The 21,707-nt window shown below is 52.3% G+C and overlaps 1 protein-coding gene across 1 annotated transcript in view; it reads left to right on the top strand.

Annotated features, from left to right (window-relative positions):
- Positions 1-10,761, top strand: part of LOC110298578 (guanylate cyclase D) — a 37,237-nt gene extending 26,476 nt beyond the window's left edge. Inside the window, exons 16-21 of the mRNA XM_085842448.1 lie at positions 957-1,149; positions 4,508-4,682; positions 5,789-5,887; positions 6,709-6,803; positions 8,183-8,268; positions 10,653-10,761. Coding sequence (XP_085698574.1) covers positions 957-1,149; positions 4,508-4,682; positions 5,789-5,887; positions 6,709-6,803; positions 8,183-8,268; positions 10,653-10,761 — 757 coding nt within the window. The remainder of the gene's footprint in view (positions 1-956; positions 1,150-4,507; positions 4,683-5,788; positions 5,888-6,708; positions 6,804-8,182; positions 8,269-10,652) is intronic.
- Positions 10,762-21,707: the final 10,946 nt, after the last annotated feature.

Here is a 21,707-nt window from a genome sequence, read left to right as displayed (position 1 = left end):
CCAAACTCTGGTGGTCTCACCCTGAGTTGTTTACAATAGGCACATTTAAGCCCAGCACAACCTGGTGAAAACCGTTCTTGTGATAATGAACTCAATCCCACATGCACAACAAAGCATACTTGGATCTCTTTGAGGAACAAAGTAAGCTAAATACAGATCAGCCCTGACTATGTTGAAACTCTTTGTAAAGTTGAAACTCTTGTAAAATTCCATAGAGACAGGTTATATAGAGCGACTGAGAAAAACAATTTTAAGAGAAGGGTCTGGAGGAGGGTCTGGTGCCAGCTCAGGCCACACAGATTTCAAAGCTCCACCAGACTAGAAAGCCTATCTGCTCCGGCCTTCTGCAGGAAAAACAGGTTTTGCTGTTGAGGGAACAACCCTGTGTATGTACTGTTCCAGGTTCCCCTAGGGAATGTCTGTTAGCACAAACACCTCCATGCCCCTACACATGTGTTCGTGCTTCAGTGCACATGCATGTACATGTGTGTAAGGACAGAGGTCAAACCCAAGTGTCATTTCTTAGAACACTTCCCACGTTGTCTCTTTGAGATTGAATTCATCTTCATGGCCTACAATTTGGATGGGAGGACTGGCAACCCAGGGACCTTCCAGTCACTACATCCTCCACACTGGGTTTACAAGCACGCATACCACCCTGGTCCTCCTGCGTGCCCCTTCACTGACTGATCCCCTTCCCACCCTCATTTCTTCTCATCTATCTAATGTATTTTTCTAGCCTTTCCCCATATACTGGACACTGAGCTGTGCATATCAGAGTTGGTATGCACTGCCTCACACCCCAAGAGCAAGGAGTGGCTTTAATTCTGAGAAAGTCAGGACAGGTGCAACCAGTGTAGCTGACACACTAGCCAAACGGGGACATCCTCCCTACCACATCCCCAGCCTCCAGGCTGGAAAAACATGGTCCTCATATGGCCCCTCTCACTTCTCAGGTCTGTTGCCCACGCTCTAAAGATGGGGACAACTGTGGAGCCCGAGTACTTCGACCAGGTCACCATCTATTTCAGTGACATCGTGGGCTTCACCACCATCTCAGCCTTGAGTGAGCCCATTGAGGTGGTGGGCTTCCTCAATGATCTCTACACGCTGTTTGATGCTGTTCTCGACAGCCATGATGTGTATAAGGTGAGGACAACAGACGACCTTCTCTCTGTAGCCAGCACTGCTGATTTGCATCTATCCACTTCTTGTATCAATTAACTCTTGCTGTGTAATGAATAATCTCAAAGTCCAGGAGCATACAAAGAAACCATTTGTTACAAGCCCCAGAACGAGCTTGAAGAAGTTCCTGGACTCACAAGGCATCTCCAGCCAGATGTGGGCCAGGTGGGCAGCTTGCTGATCTTAGTGTGGTTTTCTGCATCTCTGGAACCTTGACTGGAGGGACTGGGCTCTGGCCCAGAGCCTCTCTGAGATGGTTCACATGTATAGCTGGGTTCTGAGAGAGGGCAGAGGCATGTTAGCCCATGAGCTCTCGCCTGGGGTTGGCACACTGCTTTTCCTGACAAATTCTGTTGGCCGAGGGAGACAACTTGAAGAGGTGGAAGACGCAGTACCAGCTGAGGGTAGGTGTTGTAGCCACACTGCAGGGGATGTGAATCCAAGGAGGGATGGAGTGTGACATTTAAGTTGATTTCTTCCGGAAAGAGTCAGGCAAACTGCTTACACTGTTTGTAGTGCCCCAGCACTTACTGAGCACCTACTGTATACAAGATGCCAGGTTAAGGGCTTTGTGTGCATGAGGACTTAGGAGGAAAGGGCTAGCACCCCTCACTTACAGATGAGATGGTGGGGTGAAGTGACTCTGGTGAACCTGAGGGCTGAACTTGCTGCTGGGCCCTCAGCTCCTTGTAGGAAGTTCACCCTCTTCGCGACATAGAGTCTCTTGGGATAAGGTCACAGTGGCCCACAAGCCCTCTGGAGTTGACCCAGCTCTTCTCTGAGTGTATTTGCAGCTGCTCCACCTCTATGGACCACCACATTTTTCTGAGTGTTCACCCAGTCTCACACCAGACCTTCTCATATAACCCTTCCTCTTCCTGATTCACTCACCATTTTCCTCTCTCCCTGCTCCCTGCTAGCCATCTTTCCAGTCTCCCATTCACTCCCTTGCATAGGTAGTTGCTCTCGTTGGCACTTGTAAAACTCCCCTTGGCAGAATTTGTTGATTAAGTCCAGAGGCCCAGAGAGGAAGGAAGCCTGCCTGGGTCTACACAGACAACAGCAGAGCCACGAGGAACCCCAAGTGTCCACAGGCTACCACAAGCACTCTCTCCTGCAGACAGTATGGTGGTGACCACCAGACACCTTTGCCAATGCCACTTGAGACCCCAGCCTCTCTTCTGCTCCCCCTGGGGACCCCATGCCTCCTAAGATGTCTGGAAGGCCAATGGGCACACCCCGGCCTCCTGTGTGTCCCACAGGTCTCCCTGCACCTCCATGCTTTGATCTGCTCCAAGTTACCCCTGGCCTGTCTCTCCTGCCTCTGCCAATCTTTTTTCACACATGTGGCCCTCCCAGCTCTGAATCACGGCTCAGCTCTGCTCTGAACTCCAGCCAAGAGGCCTGCATCTTCCCAGCAGAGGGAAATGAAATCAAACAAGGCCCGCACACCCCTCCAGATGTGGGGAACAGCAGGCCCAGTCTCTGTGATGTGTAGTGCATCTCTCATCACTTCCCCCATCTGCCTTGGTCCCCCCACCCCCACCCCCACCCCGCCCATCAACAGCAGGATCTAGTTACCGCTTTGAATCTTTTCTGGGCTGAGAAGCAACCATATAACCACTTCCTGCAAGGGTGGAGGTATGGGTAGGGGTGAGGGAGAGAATGGAGGATAGGGATGAGAGTTGGTAATGGGGGTTGGGTGGAAGGACCACCCCAGCATCAGCATTGCTGGGTGAACACTTCTCTGTACATAGCAAAGAATTTGAGTGCTGGGACAAGGCTTGGGACAGGAGAAAAGGGACAGGGAGAGGTGTGGTTTCCCAGCTCAGCCTGCTGTGTGAGATGTGAGGTCTTAGCCATCTAAGCCATCAAACAACCCCAAAGCTTGTCCACCCTCTGAGCCCAAAGTTCCCCTTAGTGAAACATGGGGTTGAAATACCAGTGGCTCAGATCTGCTCTGCAGATTAGAAGAGACGAGGCAGTCACCGACAGAAGGCTAGCAGCGGCTAACCTCAGCCCTTCCTCATTCTCAGGCCTTGCCCTGAGGGAGAGCTTGGCCTCGAGGTCTTCACAGCATGCCATCTTTGGCACTATGTGTGCCCTTGGTGGGATGGTTTAGCCCTTCATACACATGAAGCTCAGAGAGGGCAAGAGTCCCTCATGGAGGCTGCACAGCAAGTAGGTGGCACAGTCAGAGTCCACAAGCATGCTCAGTGGAAGGCAGCCATTTGTCTTGCTTCTCCTCTGTGGTAGCCTCCTCTCTGAAGGAAGCACATACATTACAGGCAGCCATGGCCTCCCTTGCAAGTGGCTGCTTGTTTCCAGGCAGCTCTGGGCACGCTACCTCTGTGAGGGCCAATGTGGCTGACCCTGCAGTGCTGGGCTGGGGGGCGGGGCTGGTAAGAGCCAAGGTACATGACTTGGGGTGTGTGGGGCATTGCGGTGTCTCGAGAGGCAAATAACCCTGCAGTAGAGGGGTGTGGTGGAGGGGGCATCACACAGACATTGGGTCCTGAGGCTTCAGGGGGTTCCCTGTGGGCAGGGTTACAGCTGGCTCTGTTAACTCCACATACAGCTCACAGGGAAGAGCTGTGGCTGCAAGGGAAGCCCCAGTGTATGCAGGCAGCAGAGCTGTGGTGCTTCCAGAACGTTCTTTCCTTCTTCTACCTCCTCCTCTTTAATTTGTGTGTGTCTCTCTCTCTCTCTCTCTCTCTCTCTCTCTGTGTCTGTCTGTCTGTCTGTCTCTGTATGTCTGTTTCTCTCTGTGTCTGTCTGTCTCTGTTGGCCTGTTGTCTGTTTCTCTCTCTCTCTCTCTGTGTGCATGTGCATGTGTGTGCATGTGTGTGCATGTGTGTGCATGTGTGTGCATGTGTGTGCATGTGTGTGCATGTGTGTGCATGTGTGTGCATGTGTGTGCATGTGTGTGCGTGTGTGTGCATGTGTGTGCATGTGCATGTGTGTGCATGTGTGTGCATGTGTGTGCGTGTGCATGTGTGTGCATGTGTGTGCATGTATGTGGAGAACAGAGGACTACTTGTGGAACCAGTTCTCTCCTTCCACCATGAGGGTTCTAGGCTCAAGCTCAGATCACCAAACTCAGCTGCATACGCTCTTACCCATGGAGCCATCACACACACACACACACACACACACACACACACACACATACACACACAGAGTCACCTGCCCTGGGCCTGGAGGTCTGGCAGAGGCTGCAGAGTGTGTGAGATCTGGGGGTGGTAGGGTGAGGGCTACTGATCGGCAGCATGTAGGATTGGGTGTGCAACAGGCTGCCCCAGCATGACGTTGCTGTTTGCAGGTGGAGACCATAGGGGATGCCTACATGGTGGCTTCTGGTCTCCCTCGGCGCAACGGAAATCGGCACGCTGCTGAGATCGCCAACCTGGCCCTGGACATCCTTAGCTATGCAGGCAACTTCCGGATGAGGCATGCACCCGATGTGCCCATCCGTGTCAGGGCCGGTCTGCATTCAGGTAGGCAGGGGACATGGCCAGGCCAGATCAACCTCCCAGAATTCCCAGGGGCACTTGATGTGTTAAAATAATGGCTCGCATCTGAACACAGCACACTGGGCCCAAACAGTTCCACGTGTGAGAGGTTTATTGGGAGAGAGAGGGGCTGGAAGGGAGGTGGTGGCAGAAAGAAAAGGGGGAAAAAGAGAGAGAGAGAGAAAGAGAGAGGTGTTCCCCTTATTTATATGGAAAATGACATAACGCAGGTAAAGGTGGGAGGTGAGCCAAGTGGATGCTGGGAATATGGTGGCCGTTGTCTTGGGAACAAGTCTGTAGGTTGCACTGTCGCCTATGTGATGTCATAGGTTTGGGAGGTCCTGATGCCAACAGCACTGGTGGTGGGTCAGCTCTAGTGGGGCATCTGGACCTCGGGCAGGCATCCAGACACTCTGTCAGAAAGTTTTGTTTCTGGTCACCCTTGGCTACCAAAGGGCCTAGACACTCAGATTTCATAAGTTTTACTTGGTTCAAAGTTTTTGGTTTGAAGTTTTCGGCCCATAGCATCTGGTCAAGGGCAGCTGATTCCAGGTGGAGAAGTCGATAGTCTGATGGAAGAGGCAGAAATATCCTGTAGTCATGGGGACAACTAAATGTCTGACGACCTGGGAGTAGAAAAAGCCTCACAGAAGGGTCTCTATGCTCCTCCCACCCCTGTGGCTCCTCCTCTAGGAGCAGAGTGGAGCCCCCCTGTAGCCTCAGAGCCATCACTGATCTCCACAGTCTCCCCCTGTGGCTCCCCACCAGCCTCTCCATGGTCAGCTTCAGTTTCTCAGGCCTTTGAACCTCATCTCCTGCCCATCTCATCTTCCCTTCAAGACAGGTCAACTGCCACTTCTCCAGGTGGCTTCCCTGGTCACAGCACTAGCTACTGTTTCTCTGTCTCCCACTTGGCCAGGCCCCAGCCCAGAGCCTATCACATTCATGACCTCCCTCAGAGATGACGCTTACTCCAGACACCACCATGACCCTCAGCTCAGGACACACAGAGGGTGGTGTGGTGGCATGGGAGGTGGACCCTGGAACTTCTTTCTGGCCCCTGGGCTCCCCATGCACGTTTGGTTTTTCAGGACCCTGTGTGGCAGGTGTTGTGGGTCTCACCATGCCTCGGTACTGCCTCTTTGGGGACACCGTCAACACTGCCTCCAGGATGGAGTCCACTGGGCTGCGTGAGTGTCTCTGACTTCTTTCCCGTCCCTGGGAGAAGTCTTTCTCAACAAACCTAGACTGTCTGTGGGGAAAAGTTTTCAGTCACCATGTCCCCTCCTGGTGGCAGCATTCCCTAGGCTGCAGCACAGGGAACAGAAGGGAAGGATGTGTGTCCTTTAACTTCCCATGGAGCTTTTCTAATGATCTCATGGGATAACTAGCAGAGAAGACAACGATTCAAGAGGCAGAAAACCTGGGTCCTCCCCTTAGCGCTGCAATCGACTTGCCCAGTGTCCTTGAGCACTCTCTGCCTGGAAGACCTTGGTATCCTCCCTCTACAGTCAGATGGCCTCTTCCAGCTTGGGATTTTACTTGGCTGCATGTCAACCCCTGTTATGTTAGGTCAGCTCCAACGCCACCATGTAGACACCTCCAACATTTTAGGCCCCTACATAGAGAGAAGCTACTCTGATGGCTTGAAGAAAGCAGCCAACACTGCCACATCTTAGGACCTGTCTGGGTGTAGATGGTGCAGTCCCTAATGTAGCTCGTGCACACTCTGTGTAGCTGGATGTGGTAGTTCTACAGGCAAATATTGTGTTCCTGGGACACCACCTCTTTTATTTGGGGTGGGGGACACCACCTCTTAACACTTCATTTATACAATTTGCTTTTTCTTGGGGGCCCTCCTAGCAATCAACTGTCTAGGAGAATGAGAGGGTTAGGAGAGAGAATCATATGCATAGTAACTGCATTGTGTGGCTGATTGGGGCTGGAGTCATAGGTTCTTAGGAAGTAGATTGCCACCAGGCAATGACTTGATCTCTGTCTTTCTTCTTAGCTTACAGGATTCATGTCAGCCGAAGCACTGTCCAGGCCCTGCTCAGCCTTGATGAAGGCTACAAAATTGATGTCAGGGGTCAGACTGAACTGAAGGTGAGGGACTGCCTTGGAGACTGGCTTCTGGGCATCAGGAGGCCTCAGATGGCCAGTTTGTGTGAGCTGGGCATAGAAGTGATCCTCTATGGTCCCAATTTAGGGACAAGAAAGGCTTCTCCCTGGGAGCCATTTGGTTCTTTTCTAGTGTCAGGGGCATGTCAGAGAAGTTGTAGCCATGGATGATCCACCTGTGCAGTGCCCTGGTGCCCAGCACACATAACGCTTATAACCCTCAGAGCAGCTATGAAAAGAACCAAATACCCCCATGTTGAATAGTTCAGTAAGACCAATTTGAAAAGCAAAGGCTATCTCGTGACCCGATCCAATGACAGCTCTGATCTTGTGCCTTCTCTATAACACTCTCGACTCCTGTGCATCTCTCAGAACCCAGTTCAGAAAACACCTCTCACCAAAGCCTACCCTGGCCCAAGAACATCCCCATTTCCTCCAAATAGTGGCTGCCATAACTTCCCTGTGCACCCATGAATGGCTTCCCACAGTCACAGTGTGATCCTGGGCTCTGAACTTGTCCATGAGCTCCTTCAAGGCAGAGAAAAGCCTTGAGCCTTAGCTGTATCCTCCTCCTCCTCCTCTTCCTCCTCCTCCTCTTCCTCCTCCTCTTCCTCCTCCTCCTCTTTCTTTAATACAATGCTTGATAAAGGCATTGGCTTCCCCTTCCTCACCCTGTCCCATCCTCCTCCCCAGTTCCTCTGCTAGGGGACAGCCTGACTATGATGCAGGGGCTGCCTAGTGTAAAGCCCCCGCCCCTGCCCCGGGCTGTGACTGGACCTCAGGATGAGGCACTCCTTATGATTCAGTGGCACTGAGATGATGCGACAGCAGGAGGTGTAGCTGCAGGAGGCACTGAGGTTCTCAAGCTCTTGGGGGGCCATTGTCTGTCTGTGACACTCTGGGCTTTAACAGAGCTAGAGGAGGCTTAGGGTCAGTGGGGAATGAGCCCAGGGCAGGAGAGTTTGACTTGGGGACATGAGCATGGCATGGTGTGTCCTGAGAAACAGAGAGCTGGGTCAAAAGAGGAACTCTGCGGGCTGGAATAGCATAGGAGCCCAGTGTCCTACAGCTCCCTCCCACCCAGTCCTAGGAAGGCTGCAGAGTCTTTCAAGGGAAGGCTGGAAGGAATTCTACACAGTGCATGCATCAGGTTTTTAGCATCCCAGGCCTGCCTTCATCTCTTTAACTGGTAAGTATTACATTATCTAATTCTCACAATGGCTTTAGTAGATAACAGAGGAAGCACAGAGAGGTGAAGTAAGTTGGCCAAGGTCACATAGTTGTAAAGAGGGAGAGCCAGGCTTCTCCCTGCCTGGAGAGGTTTCTCAGGGTCTGGGTCTCCCACCTCTTCCTCTTTGTTCCAGGGGAAGGGCTTGGAGGAGACCTACTGGCTGACAGGGAAGGTAGGATTCTGCAGACCCCTGCCTACACCTCTGTCTATCAAGCCTGGGTGAGTAAGGGCTTCCTCAAAACTAGAACACTTCCCTATTAGGGGTGATCCTGTTCTTTTAGATTATCAAAAGCCTGACTACTGGAAAGACCTGGGAAATACATAATTTGCCTGGTGCTAACTAAGCACTGTCTCTGTGTAAACGGGTGGCAGCTGTGACTGCTCCACAGCCTGGCTGAGCCACCATTTGGGGTGCAACAGAGTTCCCTAGGACGCTCACTTAGCTAGTGTGAGAGCTTCCTGTGTCCCCACAAAAGCTGCATAAACAGGCCATCGGCGGGGACACCACACAGAAACATGCCATACACATCCAGCATCCAGCCCTGAGGGTCTTTCTTCTGAGCTGTGTCCTTGTCACTATCTGCCACAGACACGGGACTCCTACATTAACAGAACATCAAAGGGTGGCATGAGGAAGATCCTTTAGAGCTTGGGTCTCTGACAGCATGTTCTCTGTCCTCCATCCTTGAGAGCACCATGTCCTTCACCATGTCCTTCAGAGGGCCATGTGGAACATTAGTGGGTACCTCCAACAGGCTGATCCTCGCTCCCCTGCCTCCATGCGCAGCCTCCACAGACAAAGGCAGCAGGCATAGGTGTTATTAAAGGACAGAAGATTCTGGACCATGATGCCCAAGGATCTTAGTCCACCAGGGGACATCAGTCTGGGACTGCACCAGGCCCCTCCCAGGTGCCTCTAACAAAGCAGTTCTTAACCTATGGTTTGCGACCCATTTGGGAGTCACATACTAGATATCCTGCATACATTATGACTCAAAACAGTAGCAAAATTATAGTTATGAACTAGCAATGAAATAATTTCATGGTCAATGGTCACCACAGCATGAGGAACTGTATTTAAAAAGGGTCGCCACAGCTGGGAATCTAACTGGCTGCTCTGAGCCACTGCCTTCACCCCTGCCAGTACTTACTCCAATGTTTCCTGCAGCTGGACAGTTCCTCGGGGGCTTCTGGGCTACCCACTAAAGCACACCTAAGACTTCCCACCCCAGGGCCTTTGCTCTTGCTGTTGCTATGGCTTAAGATGCCTTGCTACTTTTAGCGCCTTTGTTTTGTTGCTTTTTATCATTAAGTCATTTTGTTTATTTGTTTGTTTGTAGTACTGGGACTGAACTTGGACTGTGCTCCTCCGCTGAGCCACACCCTCAGTAGCCCTGCCCCTTCCTGCATTTCAGGCCTCAGCTCGCAGACTCCCTCTATTCATCTGATCTGGTCACAGCCTGAGGAAGTCCCAGGCCTCTCTTGCCCTGTTTCCACCCAGGCTCTGTCCATGTCCACAATTCACTGAAGTCCTTTCTGCCCCAACTCCTCTGTCCCAGGCCCGGGTTCTGCAGGCTTGGCTGCGTTTTATCAACCCAGGTTCCTTAGGCTGACGACTTTCCCATTCTCAGGCAGAGACTTCAGAAAGTGCCAGAAACCTTTTCATCTTCTGGCTCAGGGAGTAAGGAACTGGAGACTAGCTGCAAGGAGCATCTTCTGACCCAGAGCCTCAGGCAGGCAGGCAGAGGAGGGTCTGTGCTCAGAGCCTACATGTGAGCTGTCAGGGGTCTGCATTTGTACACACAGACACGCACACTCACAGCGTCTGTGTACACATGCTACTTCCATCAAAAGTGGGACAAAGATCAGAGACAGAAGCTTTACCCTGATTTTGTGATGGCAAAGCCACCTACCAGGCAACAGAACTCAGAGAGCCCCACCCCCAACACACCTCAGGCAGACATCCAACCACAAAGCTCCCTTCTCTCCCTCTGCACTTGCCAACCAGCCTCCAAGGTGTCTCTGAGGGCTGGGAGTGCGCTTCAGTGGCAGAATGCCTGCCTTGCATCTGTGAAGTGTTGGGTTTTACTCCTGTGGAATGCTGTGACATCTTGGCTGTCCCTCAGATGCCTGCTTCATTGTCTGGACCAAAGCAATGCCAGGGGTGGGGGTGGAGGGGTGGAGGGAGAAGGTGGCCAGCTCTGGGCATCATGGGCAGAGCATGAGAAAGTGAACATTTATGGGGGGGGGGTTCAGGGAACACTTTGCTCCAGTGCCTCCCAGAGTCATATCCCAAGTAGCGCACAGAGAGGTGGTCACACATGCTGATGGCAAGTCACTGTGTGACCATGCAGAAGACATCACATGTTTGAGCATTGGGATCTTGCAGTACTAAGGTGGGAAGGATCAAGCCTGGTATGCACACTATGCCCAGTGGGTCTGGTATGTGCAGTATGTCCAGTGTACCCCTGTGCCCAGGGCATGCTGCTAGGTGTCAGCAGACATAAGAGCAGAAGGCATGCCTGGCCCCTTTAAAAAGCCCTACCACCTCTCACTGTTGCTCTAACAGTCATTTATAATCCTCATCTCTCCTTTCTCCTCAGAGACCCATGGCAGGACCGAATAAACCAAGAAATCCGGACTGGCTTTGCCAAAGCACGCCAGGCACTGGCTGAGCCCAGGAGGTCAGGGGAGGCTGGGCCAGGTCCCTGATAGTGAGTCAGTGGGCAGGAGCCAAGGCAGTCAAGATGCCCCCACCACCCCTGCTCTGCTAGGAATATCAGCCCCCTGGCTGTCTGCTACCCATGAGTGGTATGAGAAGCTGGGGTCTTCCCTAGTGAATCCAGGGGTGTCCTTGCCTCCTGTCAGGAAAACAATAAAAATAGAAATACCCCCTTCCACCCTGCAGTGCTGGACAAGCCATTTTGAGGCAGAGAGCTCACTGTCTCCAAGTCCCTTATTCCTTATGGAAGATCCTGTCCCCAGCACATAGCTAAGGGCTCAAGGCCAGGGTACGGGGAGCCTTTGCCTCAAGTGACACAGCTCTTTTGGGCAAAAGTAAAAGCTGGGCAGGAGAGGGATCTTCAGGCTTGGCCAGTGCACCACCACCACCACCCCCCCTCTGTGTGTGTGTGTGTGTGTGTGTTCTGTCCTCGCCCCAAGCCCCATCACAGTGCTTCTGGGGCTTCTTTGTTATCCTCCCTAAGAGCATCAAAAGGACTCTCTATCTCTCAGAATGCCTGGAGTATACCATTGGGCCCATAGGCAGAGCCCAGTCCTGACTACTCCCCTGCCTCACCAGAACAGGTCCACAACTTCAGCATCTGGGAGCACGGTGCTGAGAGTCCAGTGTGGGGCCCCAGAATCTCAGGATGGGGGAGAGGGACTGAGAATTCCTTGGCTGTCAGGAAATGAGAGTTCAGAATAATAATGAGGATGAGGAGGAAGAGGAGGAAAAAGAAGGAAGAAGAAGAAGAAGAAGAAGAAGAAGAAGAAGAAGAAGAAGAAGAAGAAGAAGAAGAAGAAGAAGAAGAAGAAGAAGAAAGGAGGAGGAGGAGGAGGAGGAGGAGGAAGAAGAGGAGGAGGAGGAGGAGGGAGAGGGGGAGGAGGAAGAAGAGGAAGAGGAAGAGGAAGAGGAAGAGGAAGAGGAAGAGGAAGAAGAAGAAGAAGAAGAAGAAGAAGAAGAAGAAGAAGAAGAAGAAGAAGAAGAAGAAGAAGAAGAAAAGAGCCCAACTCATTAAACAGCAGCACATCAAAGAACGCTCCCCCAAATCCCTGCAGCTGATTTCAGAGCCAGCAAGATCAGTCACACATGTAACTCATTTCCCCATTATTAGCTGGAGCCCTTTGGGAGAAGGAGCTGATGGTAAGACTCTAGCCTAGGGGTTCTGGAAAACTATTCTAGGGTCACTGTGTCCAGATTCCCTTCACCTGGCCATCCCTACCTGTGTAACTTTGCACCGAATCCTTTTAAGCATGTGGAGACATTATGCCAGTCCACCAAGTCATCCTTCAGATGTTGGAAGGGGAAGCCCTCCTGTGTGTTGGTGGGATGTGGCTATGGCTTGTGTGGTATAGCTATGGAGGACCTGCTTTCTCTGTGGGTCTTCATGGCCTGCCTCAGGCCGTAGCTCTTACTGGAAGCCTTCCTCCGTATCTTCATCTGAGACATGAGTGATTGGTTAGATAGTCAGTGAGGCTGTCTGGATACTTGAGCATGTGGATGCTGTGAATGTCCTGGGGTACACAGAGGGACACAGAGATATCTGCACATGATGGGCAAACACAAGGAAACTGCCTTCACCTAGGCTTTGGTGTTCCCTCTGCGAGCTGCGTAGCCTCAACCATCACACAGGTTTCTGAGCCTCCGTCCCCACTGCACTACAGAGGCCAAATGCCTTTACTGCCTTGTGGGCTCTTGTGCAATCAAAGGGGGGGGGTCAGGAAGTGGAAGCCACTCAAACTCAGGATATGGGACAGCTATGACTTAGGGTGTACACATGTAAGTGACCTGACCCATGAATCTCTGCGGAGCCTTGTGTAGACACCAGAGCTCAAAGAACCCTAGCAGGCAGAACACAATGAGCCTCTGTGAGCTGTCACTGTGTCATGCAAGCACTGTCTATGAGTTTCTGTGTCTATGCACTTGTGTTTTGTGTTTCTGAGTGTATGTGACAGTGTATCTGTGAGCCTGGAGAGCTGCAAGCCTGGCTTCAGCATGTGTGTGGTTGAATCTGAGTGTTTGTGTAAGCTCTGCTGTGAGCACTGTGCAGCTCACATCTGTATTTCCTATAACATGTGTCTGTGCATGCCCATGTATGTGCCATTTCTAGTGTAGCTGGCTTTACCTATAGGCTTTCACACTTGAGCAGTACAGGAGAGCAGCCAGCCAGCTGGTCACCAAGGAGATGTCCCCACTGGTGGCCCAGGCAGCTGTTCTCAGACTTCTGCACTGACACCTTTGGAAGAACCTGGGGTTTGGGGTGGGGAGTGGGGCACTGGCTCTAAAATTTGCCAATTAAGCACAAGTAGTTATGTGAGCTGGCCTCTCTGAGGGTGTTCCCTTGCCCTACACTTCTCTGTCAGAATTGGGGAGTGGGCTGTACCCCCACTATGCCCTGCATACTGCCTGCTCAGCATGGCCAGGCCTGTCTTTAGCTCTACCATACCCATGGCCCTTGAAGGAACTGTTTGTCCATCTTATTAACCAGGAGATGGAGAGTTGGAGGGGGTAGTGTGCCCTCTCCCTTCCCTGACCCCTGCCTCCTAGCGCTAGAGAAGCCCCCCTCCAAAAAGCCACAGTCCCCAGTATGTTCCCAGGGGTCTGCCTCCAGAACCAAGGCTCTCCTCTAGAGAGCTGTGGGGACTTTGGAGCCAGGCACAGTGGCTCTGGAGAGAAGCTAGCCTGCTGCCTTGCATGAGCTCACACACTCAGGCAGAATCCTATGCTGGCTTTTAGCTGGTGACTGAGATGTCCCTCTGTCCCACCATCCTTTGGGAGTGGGTTCTCAGGGGAGAACCATTCCAGCCTCACTAGGAAATGGGGGTCATACTGCAGCAGAGGGGTCCCTGGTGGAGCCAGGTGATTGGAAGCAGTCAGTCCCTCATCATGCAATCGGGCATGATTTGGCGTAGTGGACTTGGAACACTGCAGAGTCTTTAGCTCGCCTCCAGGCTCTGCATCTTTCTGCCCCACCACAGGCTCCCAGAACCCCCAGATCGTTTGTTGTGGCACATTCTCTACTCTTCCCCAGGCCCCTGGGGATACCCCAGCTTTGCTCCTGCCGCTGTCTACCTAAATGACCTTAGTCCTTTCCAACGCCCAGTAAATCGCTACACACCCATCAAAGCCCATCTGAAGAAGCCTCCTCCTGTTGCTATAAACCTTCTCCACAGCCTCCTCTGGATGAGCTAACAGTTGCTATGGCTGGCATCTCTGGGGCGGCAGCCTTCTCCAGCTCATTCCTTTAGCCTGATGCCCAGGTAGAGGCAGGTGAGGGACTGAATTAGTGAGTGGGCAAATAAGCAAAGTGACAAGGCCAAGGAGCCCATAGGCTTCTTATGGGATCCTTCCTTGGACTGATGCCCACTCAGGACCCAGTGGTTTAGGCTCTGTGGCATGTCAGCTGCCTAGCCTCTCTTTTACAGACTCTGCTCACAACCCCACAGCAACTGCAGTCATGCACAGCCTGGTGTTTCTTTCCAGACCCTTGGCTACCACCTCTCCTGAAAGATTCCTCCTCAGGTCTCTGCTCTTTGCCACTTCCTACAGGAAGCCCTCCAAAGCCTTCCCTGAAGCCTTTGTCCCACCCCTGAGTGCTATGCAAGAGATATTCGCCATGGCTTTTCATTCCCAGCCACTCTGGCTGTACTGATCTGAGACCTGGAGCTTCCTGAGCAGGGCCAGGTCTATGCCCTGCTCTTGTAACTTGAGTCTCTGGTCAACAGAGAAGGAATTTAATGTGACAGAAGAGGTAGAGGCAGCTACAGTTGTTAAGTAAGCACTGGTGTAAGGATGCCAATGTATGGGGAACACTGCTCAAAAGAAAAGAGGGGCCACACTCCGCAGGAGGCAGTTACATACTACAGAGAGGGACACATGGATTGTCCATCACCTACACAGTCTCTGGACAGCCTGGAGGTCCTGGGGAGAGGGCCAGCTGCTCCTTAATGAGAAGTCAAGGTCCCCAATCCAATCCTGGCTCCCTCCTGAAGGGTCTGAGGTCTACAAGGCCCTTTTCCCTGACCCTCACTCATGTCCTGTTCAAGGTGCCAGTCTCAGAGAGATGGGTCTTAGGACATCCACTAGGGGGCAGGCAAGGCATTCCAGAAGCAGACAGGCTTTCTGAGTTACAGGCTGGTGTCCTGGCTGGCCGGCTGGAAGAGGGAGGGAGGGCAGTGGTAGGCTTAACCAACTGTATCGACTTGCATGGAGACTCCACCTGACCACTGAAGGGCAGCGAGAGATCAGTGTCCTGTCACCACACAGAAGGCCTGGGGGCACCAGGAGGTATGTATTAAAGGGTTCGTTGGCTTTTCATTAGTCACACTTTGTACCAAATGACAAGTAGGTAGAGCTCATTTAGAGCATGTTCCCTGGCTCCCGTGGCTTATTGCACCCTCTCCTGGGAGGCAGACCAGATTGTCCCATTCACAGACAGCGAGACACTTAGTGGCCTCCCACTGATGGCTTGGCCTTTCTTCTGAGCCCCAGATCTACAGACCAAGTCTCTCAACTATGTAGGGTCTAGCCAGATGTGTGTGTGTGTGTGTCTGTGTGTGCCCGTGTGTGTACACACATGTGTACAGGTGTGCATGAGTACATGTGTGTGCATGTGTGTATACATGTATGTAGATTGTGTTTAGGTGTGTGTGCATGCAAATAGGGCCAGAGGTTGATGCTGAATTTTCCTTGATCGCTCTTCACTTTAGTTTTTGAGACAGGGTCTCTCACTGTACCCAGAGTTTACTGACTGGACTAGCCAATGAGCTCCAGTCTCAGGCTCCCTATCGCTAGGTGTGGAGGTGCATGCCACACAGCAACCTTTCTGTGGAGTGCTGGGAGTCAGAACTCAGGCCTTTCTGCTGCATGACAAGCACGTTACTGACTTAGCCATTCCCCCAACCCTGAGGCCTGGGCTCCTTAAAGGCTTGGTACTAGGAACACCGTGAGGCTCTCACACGTAGCTGTAGAGCATCTTTCATGTCACACAAAGAGGGAACTAATGTGGATGCGGTGTCTGGGACTCCATCTTCTCCACAGTCCCACAAGGTAAGTAGGAGCCATCTTTTTAGATGAAGGTATTTAGGCTGGGGTCAAGGTCACCCAGCCACCCTATTCGCAGCAGAACTGAACCTCAACTCCAAAGCCAACTCTAACACCAACCTGGCAACCTCACGAGCGACAGAGTAATGAGGTGACATGGACACACACACAGAGAAAGAAAGAGAGAGAGAGAGAGAGAGAGAGAGAGAGAGAGAGAGAGAGAGAGAGAGAGAGAGAGAGGGAAAAGCCCAACAGTGGAAACATGAGCATTCTGAGATGAAGCCAGAAAAGGAACCGGTTAGGGCAATGCCATGAACAGATGTATACATGAATAGAAGGGCTAAGAAGGGTACTGAGGACAGAGGCCAAGTTCCAGCTAATAGTGTGTCAGGCTGTGGGAGAGCAAAGGGAAGGCCAGAGACCCAGGATGCTTCAGACTTGTGCCGCTGTGCGTGGCAGCAGCCCCTACGATGTCTCTCCTGTCCCTCCCTCGGTGGCCTTTTCCTGGCTCCTGAGCCCAAGGAATACAGACACTCGAGACCCCTTTGGGCCATTTTTGCAGGGTCAGCATGGAGCCCTCCTAGGAAGTTCCTCCAGCCTTCGCCTCTGGAATTTTCCATGAGAGAGGGAGGAGGTGGGGAAGAGGGAAGCAAAGAGGGAGGAGCCGGAGAGGAAAGAGAGTGGGGAACTGGAAAGGGCTTTTGGTGGCGATAACCAAACAGGCTGGAAAGAGCAGGAAGGAGAGGGGGACAGAGGACATGTGTGGTTGTGTGATCTGTGAGATGATGTGGACAATCCAAGAGGGAGGAAAGACGGGAGGGGTGGTATGAGCCCCACCACAGTGACATCATAGCTCTTTAAGCAGGGAGTGGCCTGACCCATGGCTGTCGTCACAGGGACATAGGAACAGGAAAGGGGGCCTTGGACTAGGAAGCTGTCCTAGGGAAAGGGTGAGAACCCAGGAGAAGCTCCGGGTTCAGATGGGAGGAGGGAGATATGAGAAGGAAGACTTAGGGAGGGATGCAGACCAGTGGCCGAGGGAACCAGGGACAGAGTCCATCTATGGTGACACTGGCCTGAAGGCTGTGATCCAGTGCAGTAGGCTGAGGAGCCGGAGGCAGCAGTGAGGAGGGGGAAGACAGGAAAGTCGTCATCTCCCTTCTAAGTCTGACTGGGAAGAGGCAGCTGGGAATTAGGGCTTTGTCCCTACTGCTGGGAAAAACACACAAGGAGAGCAACTATCTAGAATTTTCCTTCCTCAGGACCGTGTCTGCCATCAGGCAGCACAGCTAGACCACCAGGAGACTGGGCACACCTACGGGATGCATGCAGACAGGATCAAGTTTGTTCTGAGGAAGAGTTCAGACCTCAAACCCTGGTGTCCTGCCTGCCTGCTGCTCAGAGGAGAGAGAGAGCCAGCAGGCAGTACTCACCCAGCCCGGAAGAGACCAGAGAGCAGAAGTCCTCAACACCCAGGGCTTTCCGAGAGATCACAGATCTGAAAAGGAGCAGCTTTGAGGAGAAGGGCAAGCATCCACTGACATAGCCCGGCCTCCTTGTATCTGTCTGGATTAATCACAGGATCTCCATGGCTGCTGCTATCTAACTGATGCCAAAACGTGTCTTCCCCCTCATTCCTTTTTGTACCTTAGGAATCAGCTGTAGTAAAAGACACGTGGCTCCTGTGTGGTCCAACACTGAGAAAATCTGCTTCTGGGCCCTGAAGATGGCAGCCAGTTCCTATGAGTGTGTCTGAGTGTGTGTATGTGAACACACAGAAAGGAGACTTTTGTCCACATCTCTGGTGTACAAACAAGGATTTGGGGGAGCCGGAACATTTTGCCCCTCCGTACACATAAGATGTGAGCCATAGTTTGTATTCTCTATACAGTGTATGAGCATGCATGTGTGCTGTGTATACACCTGTGATGTGTTCTGCACAAGTCCTGCATGCTTCTGTTGAACTTGTGTGTGTATTTGTGTGTGATGACTATGTGACCTCTCTGTCTCTGTCTCTGTCTCTGTCTCTGTCTCTCTCTCTCTCTCTGTGTATGTTGTATATGTGTGCACATGTCTGTGCAGGAGCACATACATGCTTGCATGTGCATGTGAAGGTTAGAGATCAGAGTTGGGTGGCCTGCTCAGTCACTCTCCACCTTATTTATTTATTTATTCGTTTTTGAGACAAGGTCTCTCACTGAACCTGGAGTTCACGATTCCCAGGGATTGGCCTGTCTCTTAACCTCCTCTATCCTCCAATTTTTGCCCAGCCCCCAGCCCAGTCCAATCCCATCCAACACTGGGATTAGAAGCATAAGCACCACACTCAGCTTTTAAAGAGGGTTCAGGGATCCAAACTCATGCCTTCATGCTTGACCAGCAAGCACTTTACCAACCCTGAGATGACCTATCAGGAGCTTGGGAGGTTGGTGACGCTGCATGCTTATGTGGCATTTTGTGTCAGGTGACAGGCCTTTGTTTCCATGAATGTGTGCTCCAGAGGTCTCTGGCTGTCTCCAAGGCTGTGTGTGGAAGGCACACATGGGTGGGTGTTGTTTGCTAACACAGTGTTGGTGGAGCACGTGCGTGTCTCTTACCAGCAAGTTAGTTAGGGACTGTCACAGGATTGGTGATGTAGCTCAGGAAGCTGAATCCGCTTGCTGTGCCCTGGCTCGGTGACCTTCAGCTGGTCACTTACCATCAACATGTATCACCTTCAAAATGGAGATGACAATGTCACTGAGGATGATTTTAAAACCTGCCTTATTAGGTGTAGTGGAGCTTGACTGTGCTATAACTCAAAAGTTGCCTGGTCTAGCCTTGCCTTAACAGCTTGAGACCACCTCTGGTAAAGAAGACTAGGGATCCGGGAAACAGGCCCTTTTATTTCCAGCCAAGATCTCAAGCCCACAGGGATGCCCTGAAATGTGATCCTCGGGCTGTGGAGATGGCTCAGTTGGTAAATGTGCTTGCTTATCAAGACGAGGACATCTCTCCATTGTCCTTTTACCCTACCGCCCCTTGTCCCCCATCACATAGTCCCCCATGTCCAGAGCCATCCTAGTGTAGCTGCCTCTCAGAGGGAGGTCCATGGACCAGCAGCCTCAACACCACCGAGGTTCACTAAAGGTCCAGTTTCTGGGGCTCGCTTCCAACCCGCTGAGCCAGCCTCCCTTGGGAGGCTGCTATCTTTTTTAACCAGACTAAAGAACTCTCATGTTTAGGAAGTGTGGGAGCAGGACTCTGTCTCCTCTGAAGAGGTTGCTGTGTGAAGCCGGGAGCTTCGCATCCAATGTGGAGCATGTTGAAGACAGTGAGTGGGGCCAAGAGAACTGGACTCTCCCCATGTGACCACAGGCTGTGTTCTTACCTTACTGATTCTAGGAGAGCAGGCAGATGGCATCCTCTGAAGTGTGGGAAGGTGACTCTTAGCTGTGGGGATCAGTCTGACTTGTGGAAGCCAGATTCCAGAGGCTCTGCCAAGTGTGGGACTTCTAGCCCTTTGAGGAAGATGGAGCCTCATGCCCACTGCAAACTCAGCCCAGGCAGGAACCTGGCATCTAGTCTCCACCTTAGGAAAGGGCCTCAGGGAACTGCCAGGACAGGGTGGCCATTGTGAGAGCGTTGCCAGGCCATTGCCCATGTCCTAGCTGCAGGGTGCATGGAGCCTGCGGGGCAAGGTCTCTGTGTTACAGTTCTCCTCAAGCCAGGCCTCCCAGGTCCTTCCCCCATGGTCTCACCATCTTCCTGCCATTCCCAGAACTCTGGGTTTCCCAGAGGAAGATGACACCACCGACCAGATGGCCCAGCCCTGTACCATTCTCCTTCCCTGGTGCCATCAGCCCCTCACCACCCCTGAAGCTGCGCTCCATTCTACTGAAGATGAAGATGATCTGAGACCACAGTGAGGATGCTGAGCTGAGGGTGCCCCATTCCTTGGCAGGAGCCTTGTCCTCTACGTGAAGCCCAGATCCCATAACTGCCAACTCCAGTACCACCTCAGAGACCGTAGATAAGGCCATGACATACTACCCTCATGATGGAGCCCCATGGGATCTGACCTTCAAATGGTTAACCGGGAAGCCTGTGAGCTGGGTCACCCCCCAGTTCCCAGCAGTCCCCGGCAGCAGTATTGTGGTTTCACGGTCTATGGCTCAGCACAGACACGCTATGAAGATGCTTGGAGCTTCGTGTTTGTCTTAAAAGTTCTCACTTGGCACCTTGCCACTCCCTGGGGGCCTGGGGAGCCTGTAGGGGGATCAGTCAAAGTGTTCACTGCTGGGAGATGCTTGCTGCTGGTACACAGAGCCTGGAGGCCCCTGTGTGATGGGGGAGGGGAGTTGGGGAAACTGGGCCTCAGCAACACCTGCTACCCCTGCATGGATGACTCTGACAATCACATGTTCCACTAAGAACAGAAAACCAGCCCTCTGGGGGCGGGGGGTCACTCAGGCTCAATAGACCTGCTGACTTCAAGATGTCCTGCCCTGCCCATTGTATGGATAAGGCCAGAATCTCCGAGCCTGTCCCTGAAAGGGGCCATGATGACCAGCCAAGGGGAGATCTCCAGAAAAGCATCCACCCTACTCCATTCCACAACTCTCTTCCCTGCACTAAAGCCATTCATTCCCCAGTGCAAATTACACACCTAGTTTCTATGTGGGCTTGTCTCCCTGGCCCCAGTATTGGCTTTCGGCTTCAAATTCTTTTCTCTAATATGTCTGACACCTAGACACATGAATTGTACTTTCTTATTGTTCCTTCAAGAGACAAGGTCAGAGCCATGATCCTCGACAGGTATGGTCAGCACCCTTTTTGTATAAGGGAAGGTGAATGGGGAAGAACTGGGGAAGCCAGGGTTCTGGCCCAGCAGTCAGGGCCCTATTAGCATCTGGTGGGGGAACTCCCTGGCTCCCAGGAGCCTGCATCAGTAGTCGGCAGGGCCACAGAGTGAAGACAGCCATAACTGAGCACTAGATTCTGGTGTAGGATGGAATCCTATGCTTAGTTCCTGACTCCCAAGTGGTGTGATTCGAGACAGTCACTTGAACTCTCTGAGTCTCGTTTTCCAGTCGATGAGGATAGAAGCTAATGGAGAGCTGTGTGTGGCCATCTTTACTCTGGTATACCAAATAAAAAGGACTGAGCCAGAACAGGTGTCCGGCAAAGGGCGATGGAGACTAAATTAGGGATCGGATCCTTCTTATTCCGTTCCACAGTTCAGCAAGGACAGGAAGCTCACAGAGGTTTAGCAACATGCTCCAAGTCACAGCGGATCTGTGCACCATTGGCCTTCTGGGTCACTAGCTCCTATGCCTCAAGGGTTATCCTGCCTGAGCAAAATTCTCCCAGGGAGTCTTGAGGAAGACTGAGTATCTGAGAGCCACTCTGTCAGGGTGGAACCAGTAAGGACTCAGGAAAAGTTGTGTCCCCTGTCTGACCTGTCACCTGAGAGGACTGTGTTGAAAACATCCAGTTTCTGGCAGACGGAAGCATCAGTGGCAGAAAACTGATGGAAAGGATGCCCTCCGTGGGTCTTAGAAAAATGTGCCGCCCGCCCGTGGCTGCCTTGTAAATGAGACCCTGCTTGGATTCTGACATCACGCCCTGCAGACTCGAGCTCTGCCTCCTGGAGGGGGGTGGGGTACTTTTACACTTCTGGATCAGCCGCCCTCCTTGCTCTACTTCCTCAGCCTCACATCTGCCCACAAGAGAGGATGCTGGACAATTTTATTTCCCAGCTTCCCAGGGCCTGCGGAAGAGGGTCAGGCTCCTCACTGGGTTCTCAACCCAGTCTGTCTTATGTGGGCTCCCCAGCCAGCGGAACTGTGGGCTTACCATTTGTCTCGCTCTACAGAAACAAGTGGAGGTCAGAAAAGTCACACAGCATGAC

This window comes from Mus caroli, unplaced genomic scaffold, assembly GCF_978045245.1.
Source record: "Mus caroli unplaced genomic scaffold, Mus_caroli_1 scaffold_8, whole genome shotgun sequence".
Lineage (NCBI taxonomy): Eukaryota > Metazoa > Chordata > Mammalia > Rodentia > Muridae > Mus > Mus caroli.
Note: the sequence above shows the minus strand (reverse complement) of the source record. Positions and strands in the feature narration are given on the sequence as shown.